This window comes from Ylistrum balloti, unplaced genomic scaffold, assembly GCF_031769215.1.
Source record: "Ylistrum balloti isolate Yb309-2 unplaced genomic scaffold, AGI_CSIRO_Ybal_v1 Utg370766, whole genome shotgun sequence".
Classification (NCBI taxonomy): domain Eukaryota; kingdom Metazoa; phylum Mollusca; class Bivalvia; order Pectinida; family Pectinidae; genus Ylistrum; species Ylistrum balloti.
Window position 1 is genome coordinate 166901 of NW_026782449.1, and position 27782 is coordinate 194682.

General features: G+C 39.4%; 1 protein-coding gene across 1 annotated transcript; it reads left to right on the forward strand.

The window, feature by feature from the left end:
• Window positions 1-26223, forward strand: LOC132558168 (lactadherin-like). Its single transcript, XM_060222701.1, has 5 exons — window positions 1-67; window positions 4776-4942; window positions 16672-16821; window positions 25009-25159; window positions 25988-26223. Exons 1-5 carry the CDS (start codon window positions 1-3, stop codon window positions 26221-26223), a joined length of 771 nt encoding a protein of 256 aa, XP_060078684.1.
• The last annotated feature ends 1559 nt before the right edge of the window (window positions 26224-27782 follow it).

The window sequence follows — 27782 nt, forward strand, 5'->3', positions numbered from 1 at the left end:
ATGCTACTGGTTATGGAGTTTTTAACATGGATTCTATGCCTCCTGACTCTGATAATACTTTGTCGAGGTAAGTTTTCCCATGAAATCAAATTATACTGAAATTGATATCGCGTACATATATGATAACAAATAAGCGTTTTCATATTTTTTGTGGTCTCCGATTTATTGGTTAGATGTGATTACGGTTTATTCAATACGATAGATCTCCTTCTAAGGATTTTGTATTAGTGTTCAACCTGTGTGTTTTCAATAAAACATTGAAATACTATAGAACAAATCAGCCGTAGATGTTGATGTCGATATTTGTAAAACTATGAGTGATTGTACTGTAGTAAAAACATCGTCACATGAAATACCAGAGATGTTTTAAAGCGGCTTATCATTGTAATAACTGGTGGTTACCTCCCTGAAGTACAACCGGGAGGCTCGTCTTATAATTTCCAAAATACATTGTAATAACTGGTGGTTACCTCCCTGAAGTACAACCGGGAGGCTCGTCTTATAATTTCCAAAATACATTGTAATATCTGGTGGTTATCTCCCTTAAGTACAACCGGGAGGCTCGTCTTATAATTTCCAAAATACATTGTAATATCTGGTGGTTATCTCCCTGAAGTACAACCGGGAGGCTCGTCTTATAATTTCCAAAATACATTGTAATATCTGGTGGTTATCTCCCTGACCAACACACTGGAGCCTCGTCTCATGCTTCATGGAATATCTGGTGGTTATCTCAGTGAATAAAACATTGGAGACTCGTCTCATGATTCACGGAATATCCGGTGGTTATCTCCCTGAACAACACCCGGGAGACTCGTCTCATGATTCACAGAATATCCGGTGGTTATCTCCCTGAACAACATCCGGGAGACTCATCTCATGCTTCACGGAATATCTGGTGGTTATCTCCCTGAACAATATCCGGGAGATTCGTCTCATGATTCACATAATATCCGGTGGTTATCTCCCTGAACAACATCCGGGAGACTCGTCTCATGATTCACAGAATATCCGGTGGTTATCTCCCTGAACAACATCCGGGAGACTCGTCTCATACCTCACAGAATATCTGTGGTTATGACGCTGAACAACATCCGGGAGACTCGTCTCATGATTACAGAATATCCGGTGGTTATCTCCCTGAACAACACACTGGAGCCTCATCTCATGCTTCACGGAATATCCGTTGGTTAACTCCCTGAAGAACACACTGGAGACTTGTCTCATGCTTCACGGAATATCTGGTGGTTATCTCCCTGAACAGCATCCGGGAGACTCGTCTCATGCTTCTGTGAATATCTGGTGGTTATCTCCCTGAACAGCATCCGGGAGACTCGTCTCATACCTCACAGAATATCTGTGGTTATGACGCTGAACAACATCCGGGAGACTCGTCTCATGCTTCACGGAATATCCAGTGGTTATCTCCCTGAACAACATCCGGGAGACTCATCTCATGCTTCACGGAATATCTGGTGGTTATCTCCCTGAACAACACACTGGAGCTTCGTCTCATGCTTCACGGAATATCCGGTGGTTATCTCCCTGAACAACATTCTGGAGCCTCGTCTCATGCTTCACGGAATATCCGGTGGTTATCTCCCTGAACAGCATCCGGGAGACTCGTCTCATGCTTCTGTGAATATCCGGTGGTTATCACCCTGAACAACATCCGGGAGACTCATCTCATGCTTCACGGAATATCCAGTGGTTATCTCCCTGAACAACATCCGGGAGACTCATCTCATGCTTCACGGAATATCTGGTGGTTATCTCCCTGAACAACACACTGGTGCTTCGTCTCATGCTTCACGGAATATCCGGTGGTTATCTCCCTGAACAACATACTGGAGCCTCGTCTCATGCTTCTGTGAATATCTTGTGGTTATCTCCCTGAACAGCATCCGGAAGACTCGTCTCATACCTCACATAATATCTGTGGTTATGACGCTGAACAACATCCGGGAGACTCGTCTCATGCTTCACGGAACATCTGGTGGTTATCTCCCTGAACAGCATCCGGGAGACTCGTCTCATGCTTCACGGAATATCTGGTGGTTATCGCCTTGCATTACACACGAGCGATTCGTCTTATGTTTCACAGAAAATCCGGTGGTTATCTCCCTGAACAACGCACTGGAGACTCGTCTCATGCTTCACGGAATATCTGTGGTTATCTCCCTGAACAACATCCGCTAGACTCGTCCCATGCTTCACGGAATATCTGTGGTTATCTCCCTGAACAACACACTGGAGGCTCGTCTCATGCTTCACGGAATATCTGTGGTTATGACGCTGAACAACACACGGGAGACTCATCTCATGCTTTACGGAATATCTGGTGGTTATCTCCCTGAACAATATCCGGGAGATTCGTCTCATGATTCACATAATATCCGGTGGTTATCTCCCTGAACAACATCCGGGAGACTCGTCTCATGCTTCACGGAATATCCGGTGGTTATCTCCCTGAACAACATCCGGGAGACTCGTCTCATGATTCACAGAATATCCGGTGGTTATCTCCCTGAACAACATCCGGGAGACTCGTCTCATACCTCACAGAATATCTGTGGTTATGACGCTGAACAACATCCAGGAGACTCGTCTCATGATTCACAGAATATCCGTTGGTTAACTCCCTGAAGAACACACTGGAGACTTGTCTCATGCTTCACGGAATATCCGGTGGTTATCTCCCTGAACAGCATCCGGGAGACTCGTCTCATGCTTCTGTGAATATCTGGTGGTTATCTCCCTGAACAACATCCGGGAGACTCATCTCATGCTTCACGGAATATCCAGTGGTTATCTCCCTGAACAACATCCGGGAGACTCATCTCATGCTTCACGGAATATCTGGTGGTTATCTCCCTGAACAACACACTGGAGCTTCGTCTCATGCTTCACGGAATATCCGGTGGTTATCTCCCTGAACAACATACTGGAGCCTCGTCTCATGCTTCACGGAATATCCGGTGGTTATCTCCTTGAACAACATCTGGAAGACTCGTCCCATGCTTCACGGAATATCCGTTGGTTATCTCCCTGAACAACAACAGCATGCTTCACTGTGAATATCTGGTGGTTATCTCCCTGAACAACATCCGGGAGACTCATCTCATGCTTCACGGAATATCCAGTGGTTATCTCCCTGAACAACATCCGGGAGACTCATCTCATGCTTCACGGAATATCTGGTGGTTATCTCCCTGAACAACACACTGGTGCTTCGTCTCATGCTTCACGGAATATCCGGTGGTTATCTCCCTGAACAACATTCTGGAGCCTCGTCTCATGCTTCACGGAATATCCAGTGGTTATCTCCCTGAACAACATCCGGGAGACTCATCTCATGCTTCACGGAATATCTGGTGGTTATCTCCCTGAACAACATCCGGGAGACTCATCTCATGATTCACGGAATATCCAGTGGTTATCTCCCTGAACAACACACACACTGGTGCTCGTCTCATGCTTCACGGAATATCCGGTGGTTATCTCCCTGAACAACATTCTGGAGACTTATCTCATGATTCACGGAATATCCAGTGGTTATCTCCCTGAACAACATCCGGGAGACTCATCTCATGCTTCACGGAATATCTGGTGGTTATCTCCCTGAACAACACACTGGTGCTTCGTCTCATGCTTCACGGAATATCCGGTGGTTATCTCCCTGAACAACATACTGGAGCCTCGTCTCATGCTTCTGTGAATATCTTGTGGTTATCTCCCTGAACAGCATCCGGAAGACTCGTCTCATCCGTCACAGAATATCTGTGGTTATGACGCTGAACAACATCCGGGAGACTCGTCTCATGCTTCACGGAACATCTGGTGGTTATCTCCCTGAACAGCATCCGGGAGACTCGTCTCATGCTTCACGGAATATCCGTTGGTTATCTCCTTGCATTACACACGAGAGATTCGTCTTATGTTTCACAGAAAATCCGGTGGTTATCTCCCTGAACAACGCACTGGAGACTCGTCTCATGCTTCACGGAATATCTGTGGTTATCTCCCTGAACAACACACTTGAGGCTCGTCTCATGCTTCACGGAATATCTGTGGTTATCTCCCTGAACAACACACTGGAGGCTCGTCTCATGCTTCACGGAATATCTGTGGTTATGACGCTGAACAACACACGGGAGACTCATCTCATGCTTCACGGAATATCTGGTGGTGATCTCCCTGAACAACACACGGGAGACTCATCTCATGCTTCACGGAATATCTGGTGGTTATCTCCCTGAACAGCATCCGGAAGACTCGTCTCATGCTTCACGGAATAACTGGTGGTTATCTCACTGAACAGCATCCGGTAGACTCGTCCCATGCTTCACGGAATAACTGGTGGTTATCTCACTGAACAGCATCCGGAAGACTCGTCTCATGCTTCACAGAATATCTGGTGGTTATCTCCCTGAACAGCATCCGGGAGACTCGTCTCATGCTTCACGGAATATCTGGTGGTTATCTCCCTGAACAGCATCCGGGAGACCTTTCTCACACTTTCAGAATACATTGTAACAGTTTGTAGTTTTCTCCACATTCTTGATTCTGAGATACACCTAACGAACTTCAGATATGATTAATGTTAACACAAAATATTAAGATCTTTTTAATGAGAAGGCATAACCAATGTTAAGGAAATTGATTAAGATATAATTAATATTACAATGTTATGACATACTAAACGGACGTTAAGATATCGGTGATATTAAGACATAATTAGTGTTAAGGAAATTGATTAAGACATTTATTTTCAGCTGGAAACGGGCCTTGTGATTACAACTTAGTAACCGGACCTTACGGTGTTTCTGACGACGCATTCACAGCGTCCTCCACTCATCCCACATGTCCTTTAGTGAGAGTAAGATTCAGTAGTTCACAAGGCTGGTGTCCTGCATCCATTGGAGATGGACACTATCTACAGGTAATTCTCGAGAATCTTAAACAGCAAATCAATATCAATAGATGATATTGTAAAATTCCTACGTGTAATCTAGTGGTATTAGCATAACAAAGTCGCTAGGTTGTAATGTCAAACTGGAGAAATCTCAAACGTAATACTAGAATAACTAGGAATCTTTATTAACAAGATTCATCACTAGTTACAGGAATTACTGAGGAATTATTGATTACAACGGTTATCACTAATTACAGGAATTACTGGGGAATAATTGATTACAACGGTTATCACTAATTACAGGAATTACTGGGGAATAATTGATTACAACGGGTATCACTAATTACAGGAATTACTGAGGAATAATTGATTACAACGGGTATCACTAATTACAGGAATTACTGGGGAATAATTGATTACAACGGTTATCACTAATTACAGGAATTACTGGGGAATAATTGATTACAACGGGTATCACTAATTACAGGAATTACTGAGGAATAATTGATTACAACGGTTATCACTAATTACAGAAATTACTGGGGAATAATTGATTACCACAATTATCACTAATTACAGGAATTACTGGGGAATAATTGATTACAACGGGTATCACTAATTACAGGAATTACTGGGGAATAATTGATTACAACGGTTATCACTAATTACAGGAATTACTGGGGAATAATTGATTACTGGGGAATAATTGATTACAACGGGTATCACTAATTACAGGAATTACTGGGGAATAATTGATTACAACGGTTATCACTAATTACAGAAATTACTGGGGAATACTTGATTAAATATAATGGAGTTAGATACAATAAAACCAAAGGTTATACGAAAGACTCATACGTTTCGTGCATCTGTTATTCTAAATTAAGATACAGCTGATCCAAAGATTGTTGAAATGTAGCACAAGCAAACAGCACGTTTTGATATAAATTTAGAGCTAGATACAGTAAAACCAAACAATGAATTAAACTGCATCATGCAGCTGTTCCGTCCTTTTATGACTCGTTAGATTTAAACCTGGGAGGCGACATAGGGAAATCTAAAGTGATCGGGTTCAAATATCAAAATCTAGACTTAGTGATCACTAGCCGTATAAATCAATAGATTTCGTAGTCAGTAATATGTGTGTTATAATAGCTATCATTTATCGAATATTCTTTACCTCTTTCTGAATAATTCAATGATTTCATTACGTTTGAGAAAATCATTTAAAACAATGTTAATGATAAAGTCTATAACACTGTTCACGATTCCTGAACATTTTTTCGGACAATGAAATAGCAATGTTCGACATGTGTTTTTTTTCGTGCGATGTGTAATTACTACTGAACATTCGATATCTCACTAGATTTGAGATAAAATGAGAAAAACTTATCCCACGTAGCTTGGGTTGTTTGAGTGCTCTATTTCCCTCTCATGTCAAGTGCCATCTGTGTGCTGTGTGCCAACAGCATACGGGGGAAAGTACCATCTGTGTGCTGTGTGCTAACAACATACGGGGAAAAGTGTCATCTGTGTGCTGTGTGCCAACAGCATACGGGGAAAAGTGCAATCTGTGTGCTGTGTGCAAACAGCATACGGGAAAAGTACAATCTGTATGCTGTGTGCCAACAGCATACGGGGAAAAGTACCATCTTTGTGCTGTGTGCCAACAGCATACGCGGGAAAGTAACATCTGTGTGCTGTGTGCCAACAGCATACGGGGGAAAGTACCATCTGTGTGCTGTGTGCCAACCGCATACGGGAAAAGTACCATCTGTGTGCTGTGTGCCAACAACATACGGGGAAAAGTGTCATATTTGTGCTGTGTGCCAACAGCATACGGGGGAAGGTACCATCTGTGTGCTGTGTACCAACAGCATACGGGGGAAAGTACCATCTGTGTGCTGTGTGCCTGCAGCATACGGGGAAAAGTACCATCTGTGTGCTGTGTACCAACAGCATACAGGGGAAAGTACCATATATGTGCTGTGTGCCAACAGCATACGGGGGAAAGTACCATCTGTGTGCTGTGTGCCAGCAGCATACGGGGGAAAGTACCATCTGTGTGCTGTGTGCCAACAGCATACGGGGAAATGTACCATCTGTGTGCTGTGTGCCAACAGCATACAGGGGAAAGTAGCATCTGTGTGCTGTGTGCCAACATCATACTGGGGAAAGTACCATCTGTGTGCTGTGTGCCAACAGCATACGGGGGAAAGTACCATCTGTGTGCTGTGTGCCAACAGCATACAGGGGAAAGTACCATATGTGTGCTGTGTGCCAACAGCATACGGGGGAAAGTACCATATGTGCTGTGTGCCAACAGCATACGGGGGAAAGTAGCATCTGTGTGCTGTGTGCCAACAGCATACGGGGAAAAGTACCATCTGTGTGCTGTGTGCCAACAACATACGGGGAAAAGTACCATCTGTGTGCTGTGTGCCAGCAGCATACGGGGGAAAGTACCATCTGTGTGCTGCGTGCCAACAGCATACGGGGGAAAGTACCATCTGTGTGCTGTGTGCCAACAACATCCGGAGGAAAGTAGCATCTGTGTGCTGTGTGCCAACAGCATACGGTGGAAAGTGTCATCTGTGTGCTGTGTGCCAACAGCATACGGGGAAAAGTGCAATCTGTGTGCTGTGTGCAAACAGCATACGGGAAAAGTACAATCTGTATGCTGTGTGCCAACAGCATACGGGGAAAAGTACCATCTTTGTGCTGTGTGCCAACAGCATACGCGGGAAAGTACCATCTGTGTGCTGTGTGCCAACAGCATACGGGGGAAAGTACCATCTGTGTGCTGTGTGCCAACCGCATACGGGAAAAGTACCATCTGTGTGCTGTGTGCCAACAACATACGGGGAAAAGTGTCATATTTGTGCTGTGTGCCAACAGCATACGGGGGAAGGTACCATCTGTGTGCTGTGTACCAACAGCATACGGGGGAAAGTACCATCTGTGTGCTGTGTGCCTGCAGCATACGGGGAAAAGTACCATCTGTGTGCTGTGTACCAACAGCATACAGGGGAAAGTACCATATATGTGCTGTGTGCCAACAGCATACGGGGGAAAGTACCATCTGTGTGCTGTGTGCCAGCAGCATACGGGGGAAAGTACCATCTGTGTGCTGTGTGCCAACAGCATACGGGGAAATGTACCATCTGTGTGCTGTGTGCCAACAGCATACAGGGGAAAGTAGCATCTGTGTGCTGTGTGCCAACATCATACTGGGGAAAGTACCATCTGTGTGATGTGTGCCAACAGCATACGGGGGAAAGTACCATCTGTGTGCTGTGTGCCAACAGCATACAGGGGAAAGTACCATATGTGTGCTGTGTGCCAACAGCATACGGGGGAAAGTACCATATGTGCTGTGTGCCAACAGCATACGGGGGAAAGTAGCATCTGTGTGCTGTGTGCCAACAGCATACGGGGAAAAGTACCATCTGGGTGCTGTGTGCCAACAACATACGGGGAAAAGTACCATCTGTGTGCTGTGTGCCAGCAGCATACGGGGGAAAGTACCATCTGTGTGCTGCGTGCCAACAGCATACGGGGGAAAGTACCATCTGTGTGCTGTGTGCCAACAACATCCGGAGGAAAGTAGCATCTGTGTGCTGTGTGCCAACAGCATACGGTGGAAAGTACCATCTGTGTGCTGTGTGCCAACAGCATACGGGGAAAAGTATTATCTGTCGGCCAACAGCATACAAGGGAAAGTACCATCTGTGTGCTGTGTGCCAACAGCATACGGGGAAAAGTACCATCTGTGTGCTGTGTGCCAACAGCATACGGGGGAAAGTAGCATCTGTGTGCTGTGTGCCAACAGCATACAGGGGAAAGTAGCATCTGTGTACTGTGTGCCAACAGCATACGGGGAAAGTACCATCTGTGTGCTGTGTGCCAACAGCATACGGGGAAAAGTACCATCTGTGTGCTGTGTGCCAACAGCATACGGGGAAAAGTACCATCTGTGTGCTGTGTGCCAACAGCATACGGGGAAAAGTACCATCTGTGTGCTGTGTGCCAACAGCATACAGGGGAAAGTACCATATGTGTGCTGTGTGCCAACAGCATACCGGGAAAAGTACCATCTGTGTGCTGTGTGCCAACAGCATACAGGGGAAAGTACCATATGTGTGCTGTGTGCCAACAGCATACGGGGGAATGTACCATCTGTGTGCTGTGTGCCAACAGCATACGGGGGAAAGTAGCATCTGTGTGCTGTGTGCCAACAGCATACGGGGAAAAGTATTATCTGTGTGCTGTGTGCCAACAGCATACAGGGGAAAGTACCATATGTGTGCTGTGTGCCAACAGCATACCGGGAAAAGTACCATCTGTGTGCTGTGTGCCAACAGCATACAGGGGAAAGTACCATCTGTGTGCTGTGTGCCAACAGCATACGAGGGAAGGTACCATCTGTGTGCTGTGTGCCAACAGCATACGGGGGAAAGTAGCATCTGTGTGCTGTGTGCCAACAGCATACGGGGAAAAGTATTATCTGTCGGCCAACAGCACACGGGGGAAAGTAGCATCGGTGTGCTGTGTGCCAACAGCATACGAGGGAAGGTACCATCTGTGTGCTGTGTGCCAACAGCATACGGGGAAAAGTACCATCTGTGTGCTGTGTGCCAACAGCATACGGAGGAAAGTACCATCTGTGTGCTGTGTGCCAACAGCATACGGGGGAAAGTACCATCTGTGTGCTGTGTGCCAACAGCATACGGGAAAAGTACCATCTGTGTGCTGTGTGCCAACAGCATACTGGGAAAAGTACCATCTGTGTGCTGTGTGCCAACAGCATACATGGGAAAGTACCATCTGTGTTCTGTGTGCCAGCAGCATACAGGGGAAAGTACCATCTGTGTGCTGTGTGCCAACAGCATACGGGGGAAAGTAGCATCTGTGTGCTGTGTGCCAACAGCATACAGGGGAAAGTACCATATGTGTGCTGTGTGCCAACAGCATACGGGGGAAAGTACCATATGTGCTGTGTGCCAACAGCATACGGGGGAAAGTACCATCTGTGTGCTGTGTGCCAACAGCATACGGGGAAAAGTACCATCTGTGTGCTGTGTGCCAACAACATACGGGGAAAAGTACCATCTGTGTGCTGTGTGCCAGCAGCATACGGGGGAAAGTACCATCTGTGTGCTGCGTGCCAACAGCATACGGGGGAAAGTACCATCTGTGTGCTGTGTGCCAACAACATCCGGAGGAAAGTAGCATCTGTGTGCTGTGTGCCAACAGCATACGGTGGAAAGTACCATCTGTGTGCTGTGTGCCAACAGCATACGGGGAAAAGTACTATCTGTCGGCCAACAGCATACAGGGGAAAGTAGCATCTGTGTGCTGTGTGCCAACAGCATACGGGGAAAAGTACCATCTGTGTGCTGTGTGCCAACAGCATACGGGGGAAAGTAGCATCTGTGTGCTGTGTGCCAACAGCATACGGGGGAAAGTAGCATCTGTGTACTGTGTGCCAACAGCATACGGGGGAAAGTACCATCTGTGTGCTGTGTGCCAACAGCATACGGGGAAAAGTACCATCTGTGTGCTGTGTGCCAACAGCATACGGGGAAAAGTACCATCTGTGTGCTGTGTGCCAACAGCATACTGGGAAAAGTACCATCTGTGTGCTGTGTGCCAACAGCATACAGGGGAAAGTACCATATGTGTGCTGTGTGCCAACAGCATACGGGAAAAAGTACCATCTGTGTGCTGTGTGCCAACAGCATACAGGGGAAAGTACCATCTATGTGCTGTGTGCCAACAGCATAGGGGGAAGGTACCATCTGTGTGCTGTGTGCCAACAGCATACGGGGGAAAGTAGCATCTGTGTGCTGTGTGCCAACAGCATACGGGGAAAAGTATTATCTGTCGGCCAACAGCACACGGGGGAAAGTAGCATCGGTGTGCTGTGTGCCAACAGCATACGGGGAAAAGTACCATCTGTGTGCTGTGTGCCAACAGCATACGGGGGAAAGTACCATCTGTGTGCTGTGTGCCAACAGCATACGGGGAAAAGTACCATCTGTGTGCTGTGTGCCAACAGCATACTGGGAAAAGTACCATCTGTGTGCTGTGTGTCAACAGCATACATGGGAAAGTACCATATGTGTGCTGTGTGCCAACAGCATACGGGGGAAAGTACCATCTGTGTGCTGTGTGCCAGCAGCATACAGGGGAAAGTACCATCTGTGTGCTGTGTGCCAACAGCATACAGGGGAAAGTACCATATGTGTGCTGTGTGCCAACAGCATACGGAGAAAAGTACCATCTGTGTTCTGTGTGCCAGCAGCATACAGGGGAAAGTACCATCTGTGTGCTGTGTGCCAACAGCATACGGGGGAAAGTAGCATCTGTGTATTGTGTGCCAACAGCATACGGGGAAAGTACCATCTGTGTGCTGTGTGCCAACAGCATACGGGGAAAAGTACCATATGTGTGCTGTGTGCCAACAGCATACAGGGGAAAAGTACCATCTGTGTGCTGTGTACCAACAGCATACGGGGGAAAGTACCATCTGTGTGCTGTGTGCCAACAGCATACGTGGTAAAGTACCATCTGTGTGCTGTGTGCCAACCGCATACGGGGAAAAGTACTATCTGTGTGCTGCGTGCCAACAGCATACTGGGAAAAGTAGCATCAGTGTGGTGTGTGCCAACAGCATACGGGGAAAAGTACCATCTGTGTGCCGTGTGCCAACAGCATACAGGGGAAAGTACCATCTGTGTGCTGTGTGTCAACAGCATACGGGGAAAAGTACCATCTGTGTGCTGCGTGCCAACAGCATACGGGGGAAAGTACCATCTGTGTATTGTGTGCCAACAGCATACGGGGAAAAGTAGCATCAGTGTGGTGTGTGCCAACAGCATACGGGGGAAAGTACCATCTGTGTGCTGTGTACCAACAGCATACGGGGGAAAGTACCATCTGTGTGCTGTGTACCAACAGCATACGGGGGAAAGTACCATCTGTGTGCTGTGTACCAGCAGCATACGGGGGAAAGTAACCTAAAATATCAATAAACTTTAATAAATCTATATATTTTGACAATCGCATTAGTCAATAAAATGTGTCTCAAGTGTCCAATCAAATAAAAAGAATTATTTGACACTAATAGCTGTAACAGTTCAGAGACAGAGGACTAAAGTATGGTCAAGTAGAAAAAAAAAACTCGTTGAAAATAACACTGTTGTATATTTGTGTAAGTATCACGCCTTCCTCACATGTATGTACCTAGTACTCTTTATACAATAATTCGACTCTAAGTGCGAAATAAATACACGTTTTTCTTACGTTATGCTTCGGTAAACGGGTCTTGAAATGGGAAATGGGAAGCCTTAAAGAAATGATCAACAGATCAAATGCATGGCTAGATGATGTTATTTTTTTTCAGCAGGACAATCGCAATCCCCTATAACTGTTCTATATGTTACATGTTACTTTTCTAAATGTTACCTGTAACTGTTCTATATGTTACCTGTAACTGTTCTATATGTTACCTGTAACTGTTCTATATGTTACCTGTAACCGTTCTAAATGTTACCTGTAATTGTTCTATATGTTACCTGTGGCTGTTCTATATGTTACCTATAATTGTTCTATATGTTAACTGTAACTGTTATATATGTTACATGTAACTGTTCAATATGTTACCTGTAACTGTTCTATATGTTACATGTAACTGTTCTATATGTTACCTGTAACTGTTGTATATGTTACATGTAACTGTTCTATATGTTACCTGTAACTGTTCTATATGTTACCTGTAACTGTTCTATATCTTACCTGTAACTGTTCTATGTCTTACCTGTAACTGTTCTATATGTTACCTGTAACTGTTCTATATCTTACCTGTAACTGTTCTATGTCTTACCTGTAACTGTTCTATATGTTACCTGTAACTGTTCTATATCTTACCTGTAACTGTTCTATGTCTTACCTGTAACTGTTCTATATGTTACCTGTAACTTTTCTCTATGTTTCCTATAACTTTTGTACATGTTAACTGTAACTGTTGTATATGATACCTGTAACTGTTCGGTGTGTTACCTTTGACTGTTCTGTATGTTACCTGTTACAAACCTACTTGTTACCTTCAACTGTTCTATATTTTACCAATAACTGTTCTATATCTTACCTGTAATTGTTATATATGTTACCTGTAACAGTCCCACATGTTACCTTAAACTGTTCTATATGTTACCTGTAACTGTTCTATATGTTACCTGTAACTGTTCTATGTCTTACCTGTAACTGTTCTATATGTTACCTGTAACTTTTCTCTATGTTTCCTGTAACTATTGTACATGTTAACTGTAACTTTTCTCTATGTTACCTGTAACTGTTCTATATGTTACCTGTTACTTTCCTATATGTTACCTATAACTGTTCTATATGTTACCTGTAACTGTTGTATATGTTACCTGTAACAGTCCTACATGTTACCTGTAACTATTCTTTATGTTACCTGTAACTTTTCTCTATGTTACCTGTAACTGTTCTCTATGTTACCTGTAACTGTTCTATATGTTACCTGTAATTGCTCTAAATGTTACCTGTGACTGTTCTATATGTTACCTATAACTGTTCAATATGTTACCTGTAACTTTTCTCTATGTTTCCTGTAACTGTTGTACATGTTAACTGTAACTGTTGTATATGATACCTGTAACTGTTCGGTGTGTTACATGTGACTGTTCTGTATGTTACCTGTTACAATCCTACATGTTACCTTCAACTGTTCTATATGCTACCAATAACTGTTCTATATCTTACCTGTAATTGTTATATATGTTACCTGTAACAGTCCCACATGTTACCTTAAACTGTTCTATATGTTACCTGTAACTGTTCTGTATGTTACCAGTTACTTGTTACTATAGATTAACAATATATTTTTAAAATATCACTGTACTAGAGCTGACATGAAATAGTAGGTATGTATTACAGCTGGACAACGCTCAGTATTTAGCTGCTCTGTAATGGCATCTCTAATGGAGAATTACTAGGACAGGAGTGGTCTATCAAATTGATTTGTATTTTGAGAATACTCACGGTAGAATCCGATCAGTATTGTTATTTATTATCACTTTTCCTAATCTGCTTCCAGCATCCTTTACAATCCCGTTACGATATTGTTATTCGAAATGTAAATTTATTTACTTGTAATTTAAGTCCGTGTTTTGTTAGCTTCCTGAATACTGCTTTGTTCATTTGTGGATGGCCCTGTTGGAACTCACATTACACTATTATAATCTATAACACGTTCATCAACTTGTTGTTTTGGCTGTTATCACATTGTTTAAAGGCTCTCGCTAAAGAACCTGTCCTTTCTCAGTTAAACAAAGCAACATTTGTCCAACATATTCCTACTGAATGTTAAAATAGTTTTAGGATGTAATACGTTGTTACATAACTGAGATTGTAACTGTCCTATATGTTATCTGTAACTGTTATGTATGTTACCTGTAACCGTTCTAAATGTTACCTGTAATTGTTCTATATGTTACCTGTAACTGTTATGTATGTTACCTGTAACTGTTCTATATGTTACCTGTAACTGTTCTATATGTTACATGTAACTATTATGTATGTCACCTGTAACTGTTCTATATGTTACCTGTAACTGTTATGTATGTTACCTGTAACTGTTCTATGTCACCTGTAACTTTTCTATATGTTACCTGTAACTGTTGTATATGTTACCTGTAACTTTTCTATATGTTACCTGTAACTGTTCTATATGTTACATGTAACTATTATGTATGTCACCTGTAACTGTTCTATATGTTACCTGTAATTGTTATGTATGTTACCTGTAACTGTTCTATATGTCACCTGTAACTTTTCTATATGTTACCTGTAACTGTTCTAAATGTTAATTGTAACTGTTCTATATGTCACCTGTAACTTTTCTATATGTTACCTGTAACTGTTCTATATGTTACCTGTAATTGTTCTAAACTTATTCCATTATGGGGCTTGTTCACCTCTCTGTGTAGATTTGGACACTTTATTTGATCCCTCTAGATCTTCCACAGTCGCCTCCTTGGTTTACTATTAAAGCCCTTATAATCACTGGCGAGTCCTAGAAGGACGAAACAGCTGTATGATGTAACATCACTGACGAGTCCTAGAAGGACGGAACAGCTGTATGATGTAACATCACTGACGAGTCCTGGAAGGACTAAACAGCTGTATGGTGTAACATCACTGACGAGTCCTAGAAGGGCGAAACAGCTGTATGATGTAGCACTAATGACGAGTCCTAGAAGGACGAAACAGCTGTATGATGTAGCATTAATGACGAGTCCTAGAAGGACGAAACAGCTGTATGATGGACCATCACTGACGAGTCCTGGAAGGACGAAACAGCTGTATGATGTAACATCACTGACGAGTCCTGGAAGGACTAAACAGCTGTATGATGTAACATCACTGACGAGTCCTAGAAGGGCGAAACAACTGTATAATGTAACATCACTGACGAGTCCTGGAAGGACGAAACAGCTATATGATGTAACATCACTGACGAGTCCTGGAAGGACAGAACAGCTGTATGATGTAACATCACTGACGAGTCCTAGAAGGACGAAACAGCTTTATGTTACAATAACTTATTTTAAATCTATATTGAAAGTGTCATTATGGAAATGCTGACCTTTCAACTTGCGCATGAAAATGTTACAGGAATTACGTTTGCCAAACACATGGATTTGTTTAATTTTTAATGCACACGGCAATGTCTTTTCTAATAAATGAAAAATGTAAATACATTTTCTCTCAATATTCAAATTATACATTATAGATATTTCTAATATAGTAAAAACAAAATAATTACCCAGTATGCATTGCTTTTACACTGTGTCGTCGGCAACATCAACGCTGATAACGATGGCGATATCAAAATATATGGAAGATTAGACTTGCTAAACGACATGTTTAATTCTTCATCTGAACGAATGAACACTTTCGACATCTCTGAGTAGAAGGATTTAAGCAACATAGACGTTTATCAGATGTATGTTATGTTACTATCACACTAAAAAATGGAACCTTTTGTCGCCGTGGAGGATAATTTTCAATTTCCGTGGTCGTTCTACTCCTTAAATCCCCTCCAACCAATAGCTGACTTTTCCCGGAGCTATTTTGTCACGTTCTAAGGAGGATTGCCTTACAGTAAAGTTTGATAGAAACACACTGACGTATAAATTATGGAATTGGATTTTACTTTTATGTTAACTATGTTTTAACGGAATAATTCCTTTAGGCATGTATTCTAAATTGGGCGCTAAAAAGATTCTTCTTTAAATATGTGCGTTATTCATTGGTTGTATCTCTCTTCCAACGCGGCATGAACAATGACGTTGGGAAAATAAGGCTTTTGGAGGAAAACAAGAATTATTTTCATGTTAAAGTATGAAATGCTTCATGGTGTATTAATTGATAGTGTATAAGAAAATCTCCAAAATAAAACGGGTGTCTATCGACTGGAAATAACATACGGAGTCACAGTTATCAGCAAGATTACATTGGAGTTTTTTTGTTATCGAAATGTATCCCTTTTTGTAAAGATAAGTCTTATTTTATACAAGTCTATCTATGAAAAACAAATCGTGTTTAGAAATGAAAAATATCGTTCGATGATGTGTAATATATATCACATTTCCGTTGGTTGTTTTTTCTTCTTCTTCTTCTTTTTTAATTTTACTCTATTTTTATTCATTTTTTACCATGAAAAGGTGAAATTTCAGACAGACTCGACAGTCAAGGCTATACAAACCCGTGGACGGGGTGATTTTGATCAGTGGATCTCATTGTACCAATTAAATATCAGCATGGACGGAAACACGTGGAGTGCTATACTGAACGCTACAACAGGCAATGTACAGGTAATTCGTTCTCACTAAGTAATCCCATTAATTTTCTCGTTATTTTATACACCGATAGAATTCCAGACATTTACGTCACTGTGTGGTATTCTCTATTTTTCTACTGTGTGCTATCATCTATTTTACTACTGTGTGATATTCTCTATTTTACTACTATAATATTCTCTATTTTACTACTGTGTGGTATTTTCTATTTTTCTACTGTGTGCTATCCTCTATTTTACTACTGTGTGATATTCGCTATTTTACTACTGTGTGGTATTTCTCTATTTTACTACTGTGTGGTATTCTCTATTTTACTACTGTGTGGTATTCTCTATTTTACTACTGTGTGATATTCTCTATTTTACTACTGTGTGATATTCTCTACTTTACTACTGTGTGGTATTTCTCTATTTTATTACTGTGTGATATTCTCTATTTTACTACTGTGTGATATTCCCTATTTTACTACTATAATATTCTCTATTTTACTACTGTGCGATATTCCCTATTTTACTACAGTGTGGTATTTCTCTATTTCACTACTGTGTGATATTTCTCTATTTTACTACTGTGTGATATTCCCTATTGTACTACTGTGTGGTATTTCTCTATTTTACTACTGTGTGATATTCTCTATTTTACTAGTGTGTGGTATTCTATTTTCTATTTTACTACTGTGTGGTATATTCTCTATTTTACTACTGTGTGATATTCTCTATTTTACTTGTGTGATATTTCTTTACTGTGTGTATTCTCTATTTTACTACTGTGTGATATTCTCTATTTTACTACTGTGTGGTATTTCTCTATTTTACTACTGTGTGGTATTCTCTATTTTTCTACTGTGTGCTATCCTCTATTTTACTACTGTGTGATATTCCCTATTTTACTACTATAATATTCTCTATTTTATTACTGTGTGATATTCTCTATTTTACTACTGTGTGATGTTCTCTATTTTACTACTGTGTGATATTCCCTATTTTACTACTGTGTGGTATTTCTCTATTTTACTACTGTGTGATATTCCCTATTTTACTACTGTGTGATATTCTCTATTTTACTACTGTGTGATATTCTCTATTTTACTACTGTGTGATATTCTCTATTTTACTACTGTGTGATATTCTCTATTTTACTACTGTGTGATATTCTCTATTTTACGACTGTGTGGTATTCTCTTTTTTATTAGTGTGTGATATTCTCTATTATACTACTGTGTGGTATTTCTCTATTTTACTACTGTGTGCTATTTCTCTATTTTACTACTGTGTGATATTCTCTATTTTACTACTGTGTGGTATTCTCTTTTTTTCTACTGTGTGCTATCCTCTATTTTACTACTGTGTGGTATTCTCTACTTTTCTACTGTGTGCTATCCTCTATTTTACTACTGTGTGATATTCCCTGTTTTTCTACTGTGTGCTATCCTATATTTTACTACTGTGTGATATTCCCTATTTTACTACTGTGTGATGTTCGCTATTTTACTACTGTGTGGTATTTCTCTATTTTACTGCTATGTGGTATTCTCTATTTTACTATTGTGTGGTATTCTCTATTTTACTACTGTGTGATATTCTCTATTTTACTACTGTGTGGTATTCTCTTTTTTTCTACTGTGTGCTATCCTCTATTTTACTACTGTGTGGTATTCTCTATTTTACTGTGTGATATTTCTCTATTTTACTACTGTGTGATATTCTCTATTTTACTACTGTGTGTATTCTCTATTTTACTACTGTGTGTGTGTGTATTCTCTATTTTACTACTGTGTGATATTCTCTATTTTACTACTGTGTGATATTCTCTATTTTACTACTGTGTGTATTCTCTATTGTGTACTATTTTACTACTGTGTGTATTCTCTATTTTACTACTGTGTGGTATTTCTCTATTTTACTACTGTGTGGTATTCTCTATTTTACTACTGTGTGGTATTCTCTATTTTACTACTGTGTGATATTCTCTATTTTACTACTGTGTGGTTTCTCTATTTTCTACTGTGTGATATTCTCTATTTTTCTGTGTGATATTCTCTATTTTACTACTGTGTGATATTCTCTATTTTACTACTGTGTGATATTCTCTATTTTACTCTGTGTGTATATTCTCTATTTTTCTACTGTGTGCTATCCTCTTTTTTACTACTGTGTGATATTCTCAATTTTATTACTGTGTGGTATTCTCTATTTTACTACTGTGTGATATTCTCTATTTTACTACAGTGTGATATTCTCTATTTTACTACTGTGTGGTATTCTCTTTTTTACTACTGTGTGATATTCTCTATTTTACCACTGTGTGATATTCTCTATTTTACTACTGTGTGTGATATTTCTCTATTTTATTACTGTGTGATGTTCTCTATTTTACTACTGTGTGATATTCTCTATTTTACTACTATGTGGTATTTCTCTATTTTACTACTGTGTGATATTCCCTATTTTACTACTGTGTGGTATTCTCTATTTTACTACTGTGTGATATTCTCTATTTTACTACTGTGTGATATTTCTCTATTTTACTACTGTGTGGTATTCTCTATTTTACTACTGTGTGGTATTCTCTATTTTACTACTGTGTCATATTTCTCTATTTTACTACTGTGTGGTATTCTCTATTTTTCTACTGTGTGCTATTTCTCTATTTAACTACTGTGTGATATTCGCTATTTTACTACTATGTGGTATTTCTCTATTTTACTGCTATGTGGTATATCTCTATTTTACTACTGTGTGCTATTCCCTATTTTACTACTGTGTGATATTCTCTATTTTACTACTGTGTGATATTCTCTATTTTACTACTGTGTGGTATTTCTCTATTTTACTACTGTGTGGTATTCTCTATTTTTCTACTGTGTGTATTCTCTATTTTATTACTGTGTGATATTCTCTATTTTACTACTGTGTGTGTTCTCTATTTTACTACTGTGTGATTCTCTATTTTACTCTGTGTGGTATTTCTATTTTACTACTGTGTGTATGATATTCTCTATTTTACTACTGTGTGGTATTCTCTATTTTACTGCTGTGTGGTATTTCTCTATTTTACTACTGTGTGATATTCTCTATTTTACTACTGTGTGGTATTCTCTATTTTTCTACTGTGTGCTATTTCTCTATTTTACTACTGTGTGATATTCGCTATTTTACTACTGTGTGATATTCCCTATTTTACTACTGTGTGATATTCGCTATTTTACTGCTGTGTGGTATTTCTCTATTTTACTGCTGTGTTATTCTCTATTTACTATTGTGTGTGATATTCTCTATTTTACTACTGTGTTATTTTCTCTATTTTACTACTGTGTGATATTCTTTATTTTACTACTGTGTGATATTTCTCTATTTTACTACTGTGTGATATTTCTCTATTTTACTACTGTGTGATATTCTTTATTTTACTACTGTGTGATATTTCTCTATTTTACTACTGTGTGATATTTCTCTATTTTACTACTGTGTGATATTCCCTATTTTACTACTGTGTGATATTCTCTATTTTACTACTGTGTGATATTCTCTATTTTACTACTGTGTGGTCTTTCTCTATTTTACTACTGTGTGATATTTCTCTATTTTACTACTGTGTGATATTCCCTATTTTACTACTGTGTGATATTCTCTATTTTACTACTGTGTGATATTCTCTATTTTACTACTGTGTGGTATTTCTCTATTTTACTACTGTGTGATATTCTCTATTTTACTACTGTGTGGTATTTCTCTATTTTACTACTGTGTGATATTCTCTATTTTACTACTGTGTGATATTCTCTATTTTACTACTGTGTGATATTCTCTATTTTACTACTGTGTGGTATTCTCTATTTTACTACTGTGTGATATTCTCTATTTTACTACTGTGTGATATTCTCTATTTTACTACTGTGTGATATTCTCTATTTTACTACTGTGTGATATTTCTCTATTTTATTTCTCTATTTTACTACTGTGTGGTATTTCTCTATTTTACTACTGTGTGGTATTTCCCTATTTTACTACTGTGTGGTATTCTCTATTTTACTACTGTGTCATATTCTCTATTTTACTACTGTGTCATATTTCTCTATTTTACTACTGTGTGATATTTCTCTATTTTACTACTGTGTGATATTCTCTATTTTACTACTGTGTGATATTCTCTATTTTACTATTGTGTGATATTCTCTATTTCACTACTGTGTGATATTACTACTGTTATTCTCTATTTTACTGCTCTGTGATATTCTCTATTTTACTACTGTGTGATGTTCTCTATTTTACTACTGTGTGATATTCTCTATTTTACTACTGTGTGATATTCTCTATTTTACTACTGTGTGATATTCTCTATTTTACTACTGTGTGATATTCTCTATTTTACTACTGTGTGATATTCTCTATTTTACTACTGTGTGGTATTTCTCTATTTTACTACTGTGTGGTATTCTCTTTTTTTCTACTGTGTGCTATCCTCTATTTTACTACTGTGTGGTTTTTCTCTATTTTTCTACTGTGTGCTATCCTCTATTTTTCTACTGTGTGCTATCCTCTATTTTACTACTGTGTGATATTCTCTATTTTATTACTGTGTGATGTTCTCTATTTTACTACTGTGTGATATTCTCTATTTTACTACTGTGTGATGTTCTCTACTTTATTACTTTGTGATGTTCTCTATCTTACTAGTGTGTGGTATTTCTCTATTGATATTCTCTATTTTACTACTGTGTTACTACTGTGTGATATTCTCTATTTTACTACTGTGTGTGTTCTCTATTTTCTCTATTTCTATTTTACTACTGTGTGATATTCCCTATTTTACTACTGTGTGGTATTTCTCTATTTTACTACTGTGTGGTATTCTCTATTTTTCTACTCTGTGCTATCCTCTATTTTACTACTGTGTGATGTTCTCTATTTTACTACTATAATATTCTCTATTTTATTACTGTGTGATGTTCTCTATTTTACTACTGTGTGATATTTCTCTATTTTACTTCTGTGTGATATTCCCTATTTCACTACTGTGTGATGTTCTCTATTTTACTACTGTGTGGTATTTCTCTATTTCACTACTGTGTGATGTTCTCTATTTTACTACTGTGGTATTCTCTATTTTACTACTGTGTGATATTCTATATTTTACTACTGTGTGATATTCTCTATTTTACTACTGTGTGCTATCCTCTTTTTTACTACTGTGTGATATTTCTCTATTTCACTGCTCTGTGATATTCTCTATTTTATTACTGTTTGGTATTCTCTATTTTACTACTGTGTGGTTTTTCTCTATTTTACTACTGTGTGGTATTCTCTTTTTTACTACTGTGTGATATTCTCTATTTTACTACTGTGTGATATTCTCTATTTTACTACTGTGTGGTATTCTCTATTTTACTATTGTGTGATATTCTCTATTTCACTACTGTGTGATGTTCTTTATTTTTCTACTGTGTGGTATTCTCTACTTTTCTACTGTGTGCTATCCTCTATTTTACTACTGTGTGATATTCCCTATTTTACTACTGTGTGGTATTTCTCTATTTTACTACTGTGTGATATTCTCTATTTTATTACTGTGTGATGTTCTCTATTTTATTACTGTGTGATGTTCTCTATTTTACTACTGTGTGATATTCTCTATTTTACTACTGTGTGATGTTCTCTATTTTACTACTGTGTGGTATTTCTCTATTTTACTACTGTGTGATATTCTCTATTTTACTACTGTGTGGTATTTCTCTATTTCACTACTCTGTGGTATTCTCTATTTTATTACTGTGTGATGTTCTCTATTTTACTACTGTGTGATATTTCTCTATTTTACTACTGTGTGATATTCCCTATTTTACTACTGTGTGATGTTCGCTATTTTACTACTGTGTGGTATTTCTCTATTTTACTGCTATGTGGTATTCTCTATTTCACTATTGTGTGGTATTTCTCTATTTTACTGCTGTGTGGTATTTCTCTATTTCACTATTGTGTGGTATTTCTCTATTTTACTGCTGTGTGGTATTTCTCTATTTTACTACTGTGTGATATTCTCTATTTTACTACTGTGTGGTATTCTCTATTTTATTACTGTGTGGTATTTCTCTATTTTACTACTGTGTGATATTCTCTATTTTACTACTGTGTGATATTCTCTATTTTACTACTGTGTGGTATTTCTCTATTTTACTACTGTGTGATATTCTCTATTTTACTACTGTGTGATATTCGCTATTTTATTACTGTGTTGTATTTCTCTATTTTACTACTGTGTGATATTCTCTATTTTACTACTGTGTGGTATTTCTCTATTTTACTACTGTGTGATATTCTCTATTTTACTACTGTGTGATATTTTCTATTTTACTACTGTGTGGTATTTCTCTATTTTACTGCTGTGTGGTATTCTCTATTTTACTGCTGTGTGGTATTCTCTATTTTACTACTGTGTGGTATTTCTCTATTTTACTACTGTGTGGTATTTCTCTATTTTACTACTGTGTGGTATTTCTCTATTTTACTACTGTGTGATATTCTCTATTTTACTACTGTGTGATATTCTCTATTTTACTACTGTGTGGTATTCTCTATTTTACTGCTGTGTGGTATTTCTCTATTTTACTACTGTGTGATATTCTCTATTTTACTACTGTGTGGTATTCTCTATTTTACTGCTGTGTGGTATTTCTCTATTTTACTACTGTGTGATATTTTCTATTTTACTACTGTGTGATATTTTCTATTTTACTACTGTGTGATATTTTCTATTTTACTACTGTGTGGTAATCTCTATTTTACAGATTCGATACTTCCCATTTAATCGACTATTTCTCATGACAAAGTATTAGGGAAGTTTTCGTGACTTTTCTCTCTTCTATATTTTTGCTTACACTTATCTTTATTTTGGAATTTTATTTTGAATCCTTAATACCTAAATGCGTGATAATTAAATTTTATTTCTCATGATATGTGTAGTAAGTATTTAATGATATTGATGAATGTATAGTAACAATCATGTGGACAACCTATATTAATGTATTTGATAACTAAACACCAGTTAATAGAAACTATTTGTCCTCATCTGGATTAAAACACGGATGAGTTAATGGCATGTTGTGGTTTCTACCGTCAATCTTCCGTTACTTTTATCTCTAGAATGATACCAGATCGTCTGATTAGAGTTTTAAACCTTTTGTATGTAGTCAAGGACGGGGAGATTGTCAGAACTCTTTGTGTGAACAATGGAGTCTCTGGCCACGACAGGGAAGAGTGACAGAACTCTTTATGTGAACCATGGAGTCTCTGTCCCCCGACGGGGAGAGTGTCAGAACTCTTTGTGTGAACAATGGAGTCTCTGGCTCCCGACGGGGAGAGTGTTAGAACTCTTTGTGTGAACAATGGAGTCTCTGGCCACGACAGGGAAGAGTGACAGAACTCTTTATGTGAACAATGGAGTCTCTGTCCCCCGACGGGGAGAGTGTCAGAACTCTTTGTGTGAACCATGGAGTCTCTGTCCCCCGACGGGGAAAGTGTCAAAACTCTTTGTGTGAACAATGGATTATCTGTTCATGACAGGGGGTGTGTCAGAACTCTTTGTGTGAACAATAGAGTCTCTGGCCTCCGACGGGGAGAGTGTTAGAACTCTTTGTGTGGACCATGGAGTCTCTATCCCCCGACGGGGAAAGTGTCAGAACTCTTTGTGTGGACCAAGGAGTCACTGGCCCCTGACGGGGAAAGTGTCAGAACTCTTTGTGTGAACCACGGAGTCTCTGGTCACGACAGGGGAGAGTGTCAGAACTCTTTGTGTGAACAATAGAGTCTCTGGCCCAAGACGGGGATGGGTGTCAGAACTCTTTGTGTGAACAAAGGAGTATATGGACCTCGACGGGGAAGGGTGTCAGAACTCTTTGTGTGAACCAAGGAGTCTCTGGCCCCTGACGGGGAGAGTGTCAGAACTCTTTGTGTGAACCAAGGAGTCTCTGGTCAGGACAGGGGGGAGTGTCAGAACTCTTTTTGTGAACCACGGAGTCTCTGGTCACGACAGGGGAGAGTGTCAGAACTCTTTTGTGAACAATGGAGTCTCTTGGCCACGACGGGGAGAGTGTCAGAATTCTTTGTGTGATTTCATTGTTATGACTTACGCAATCTTTCTTATGACTGCACATAACCATGTATATCTAACTGCCAACGGCTTACATCTCTTCCTTTCGTTACAAAGATATTTCCTGGAAATAACGACCGAGATACAGTCGTGACCAACACACTTGAAGGAAATGTCGTGGTAAGATACATTCGGGTAATATCCGTCTCTGGAAATACCTACAGATCTATGAGGTTGGAGATACAGGGTTGCCCATTTTCAACGCCCAGTAAGTATCTAGTACTGGTAACTTATGTTGATCTTTATTTGTCCGTTTGTCCGCTTTTTCGTCCGTGCGACATTATTTTGTTCGGAGAATATTGCAAAATCTACCACAGGTATCAACATGAAACTACATAGGTAGATAGAGCTCACTAAAGAGAAGTGCAGTGGACAAGAACCGTCACTCTGTTTTACATGATTTAGGAGTTATTGAAACTTGGTGCATACATTGGTCATACTAAGAGAAAGGGCCTGTAACTTCTTAATTATAAAATTATGGCTCTTTTTCAAACTGTGATCAATTATTTAGTCTACAGCAGATTGTATCTCTATAAACAGTGACAGAATGCCGCTTAATATAGATTCACGAAAATATGACTAATGACGAATTGTAACTGTAGATAGAATGACGTAATGTAACTATATATAGAATTATAGAATGACGCAATGTAACTATTTACATAGTGACAAAATGAAACTCTGTATAAAGTAATGAATTATTAGTATATACGTAAGTGTAACTTTGTATAGTATCGAAATGTAACATATATTGACAAATTCTTAGTATGTTTGGAGTGACGAAATGTAGCCATATGTAGTGTGACGAAATGTAAGAATTCATAGTGAGACGAAATATCCCTATACACAGTGAGAAGCATGGCCCTACATATCACATCAAATGGTAGATTGGCTATGTAAACACGATAGTGGGATGTCAGTATTTATGTTTATCAATAGACATTTAAGGGTTTGACAAAATCTCAGATAATTGTTTAAAAAGCAACGAGGAGCTTTGATTTTGATGATTACTTAAATCCGTGACGTTATTTTACAGACACGTGCAACAAATGGAAAGCCAAATTAGGATCAGTCGGTGATATAGTGACCGTTGTCGGCGATACTAATGCAGCTAACCAAGGATTGTGTGGATTGAAGTGTTTTAGACAAACAGAGTGTGACAGCTTTCTTTTTGATGTCTCATCCTTCCGCTGTAGACTACTAAAAGAGACACCCAGTTCGTTACCTATTACAGTCAACTTGGACGGTGTTTGGTATTTCTCGAAAACATGATTACATCTGTTTCCCAGCTGCTGTAAAAAATCGCTTTCTGCTAATTAATGTTACTTCTGATTGACCTTATGTAAAGTTAGGGGTGTAGGGCTGGGCATCTGATACAAGTATATTAGGATGAAGTCAGAGGGTAGAAATTGGAGAGGATATTTCTGATAGACGTTATGTTAAGGTGGGGTTTCGGGAATGAAAAAGTGTACATCTGATGTAGGTTATGTTAGACTAGAGGTTAAGGGTTTGGAGAGAGTACCTCTGATATAGGTCATGTTACACTAGAGGTTAAGGGTTTGGAGAGAGTACCTCTGATGTAGGTCATGTTACACTAGAGGTTAAGGGTTTGGAGAGAGTACCTCTGATGTAGGTCATGTTACACTAGAGGTTAAGGGTTTGGAGAGAGTACCTCTGATGTAGGTCATGTTACACTAGAGGTTGAGGGTTTGGAGAGAGTACCTCTGATGTAGGTTATGTTACACTAGAGGTTAAGGGTTTGGAGAGAGTACCTCTGATGTAGGTTATGTTACACTAGAGGTGAAGGGTTTGGAGAGAGTACCTCTGATGTAGGTTATGTTACACTAGAGGTTAAGGGTTTGGAGAGAGTACCTCTGATGTAGGTTATGTTACACTAGAGGTTAAGGGTTTGGAGAGAGTACCTCTGAGGTTAAGGGTTTGGAGAGAGTACCTCTGATGTAGGTTATGTTACACTAGAGGTTAAGGGTTTGGAGAGAGTACCTCTGATGTAGGTTATGTTACACTAGAGGTTAAGGGTTTGGAGAGAGTACCTCTGATGTAGGTCATGTTACACTAGAGGTTAAGGGTTTGGAGAGAGTACCTCTGATATAGGTCATGTTACACTAGAGGTTAAGGGTTTGGAGAGAGTACCTCTGATATAGGTCATGTTACACTAGAGGTTAAGGGTTTGGAGAGAGTACCTCTGATGTAGGTCATGTTACACTAGAGGTGAAGGGTTTGGAGAGAGTACCTCTGATATAGGTCATGTTACACTAGAGGTTAAGGGTTTGGAGAGAGTACCTCTGATATAGGTCATGTTACACTAGAGGTTAAGGGTTTGGAGAGAGTACCTCTGATATAGGTTATGTTACACTAGAGGTTAAGGGTTTGGAGAGAGTACCTCTGATATAGGTCATGTTACACTAGAGGTTAAGGGTTTGGAGAGAGTACCTCTGATGTAGGTTATGTTACACTAGAGGTTAAGGGTTTGGAGAGAGTACCTCTGATATAGGTCATGTTACACTAGAGGTTAAGGGTTTGGAGAGAGTACCTCTGATGTAGGTTATGTTACACTAGAGGTGAAGGGTTTGGAGAGAGTACCTCTGATGTAGGTTATGTTACACTAGAGGTGAAGGGTTTGGTTGGTTATTAGAGGTAGTTTATTTAATGGACATTCGATAAAGGCGGATTTATTTAGGATAGGAGGAGGGAAGGAAGTTTTAATGTTTTATGGAGACTGAAACATCTTAATACAACAGTTCGCTAAATGTTTCTATCTCATCTATCTGTTTTTTCGTATTTATGTAACACTGGTAAAATACTATCCGCAA

Coding starts and splice junctions, on each gene's coding strand:
- LOC132558168 (XM_060222701.1), top strand. CDS start 1: ATGCTACTGGTTATGGAGTTTTTAACATGGATTCTATGCCTCCTGACT. Junction 68..4,775: donor TCTGATAATACTTTGTCGAG/GTAAGTTTTCCC, acceptor ATTTATTTTCAG/CTGGAAACGGGCCTTGTGAT. Junction 25,160..25,987: donor TTGCCCATTTTCAACGCCCA/GTAAGTATCTAG, acceptor GTTATTTTACAG/ACACGTGCAACAAATGGAAA.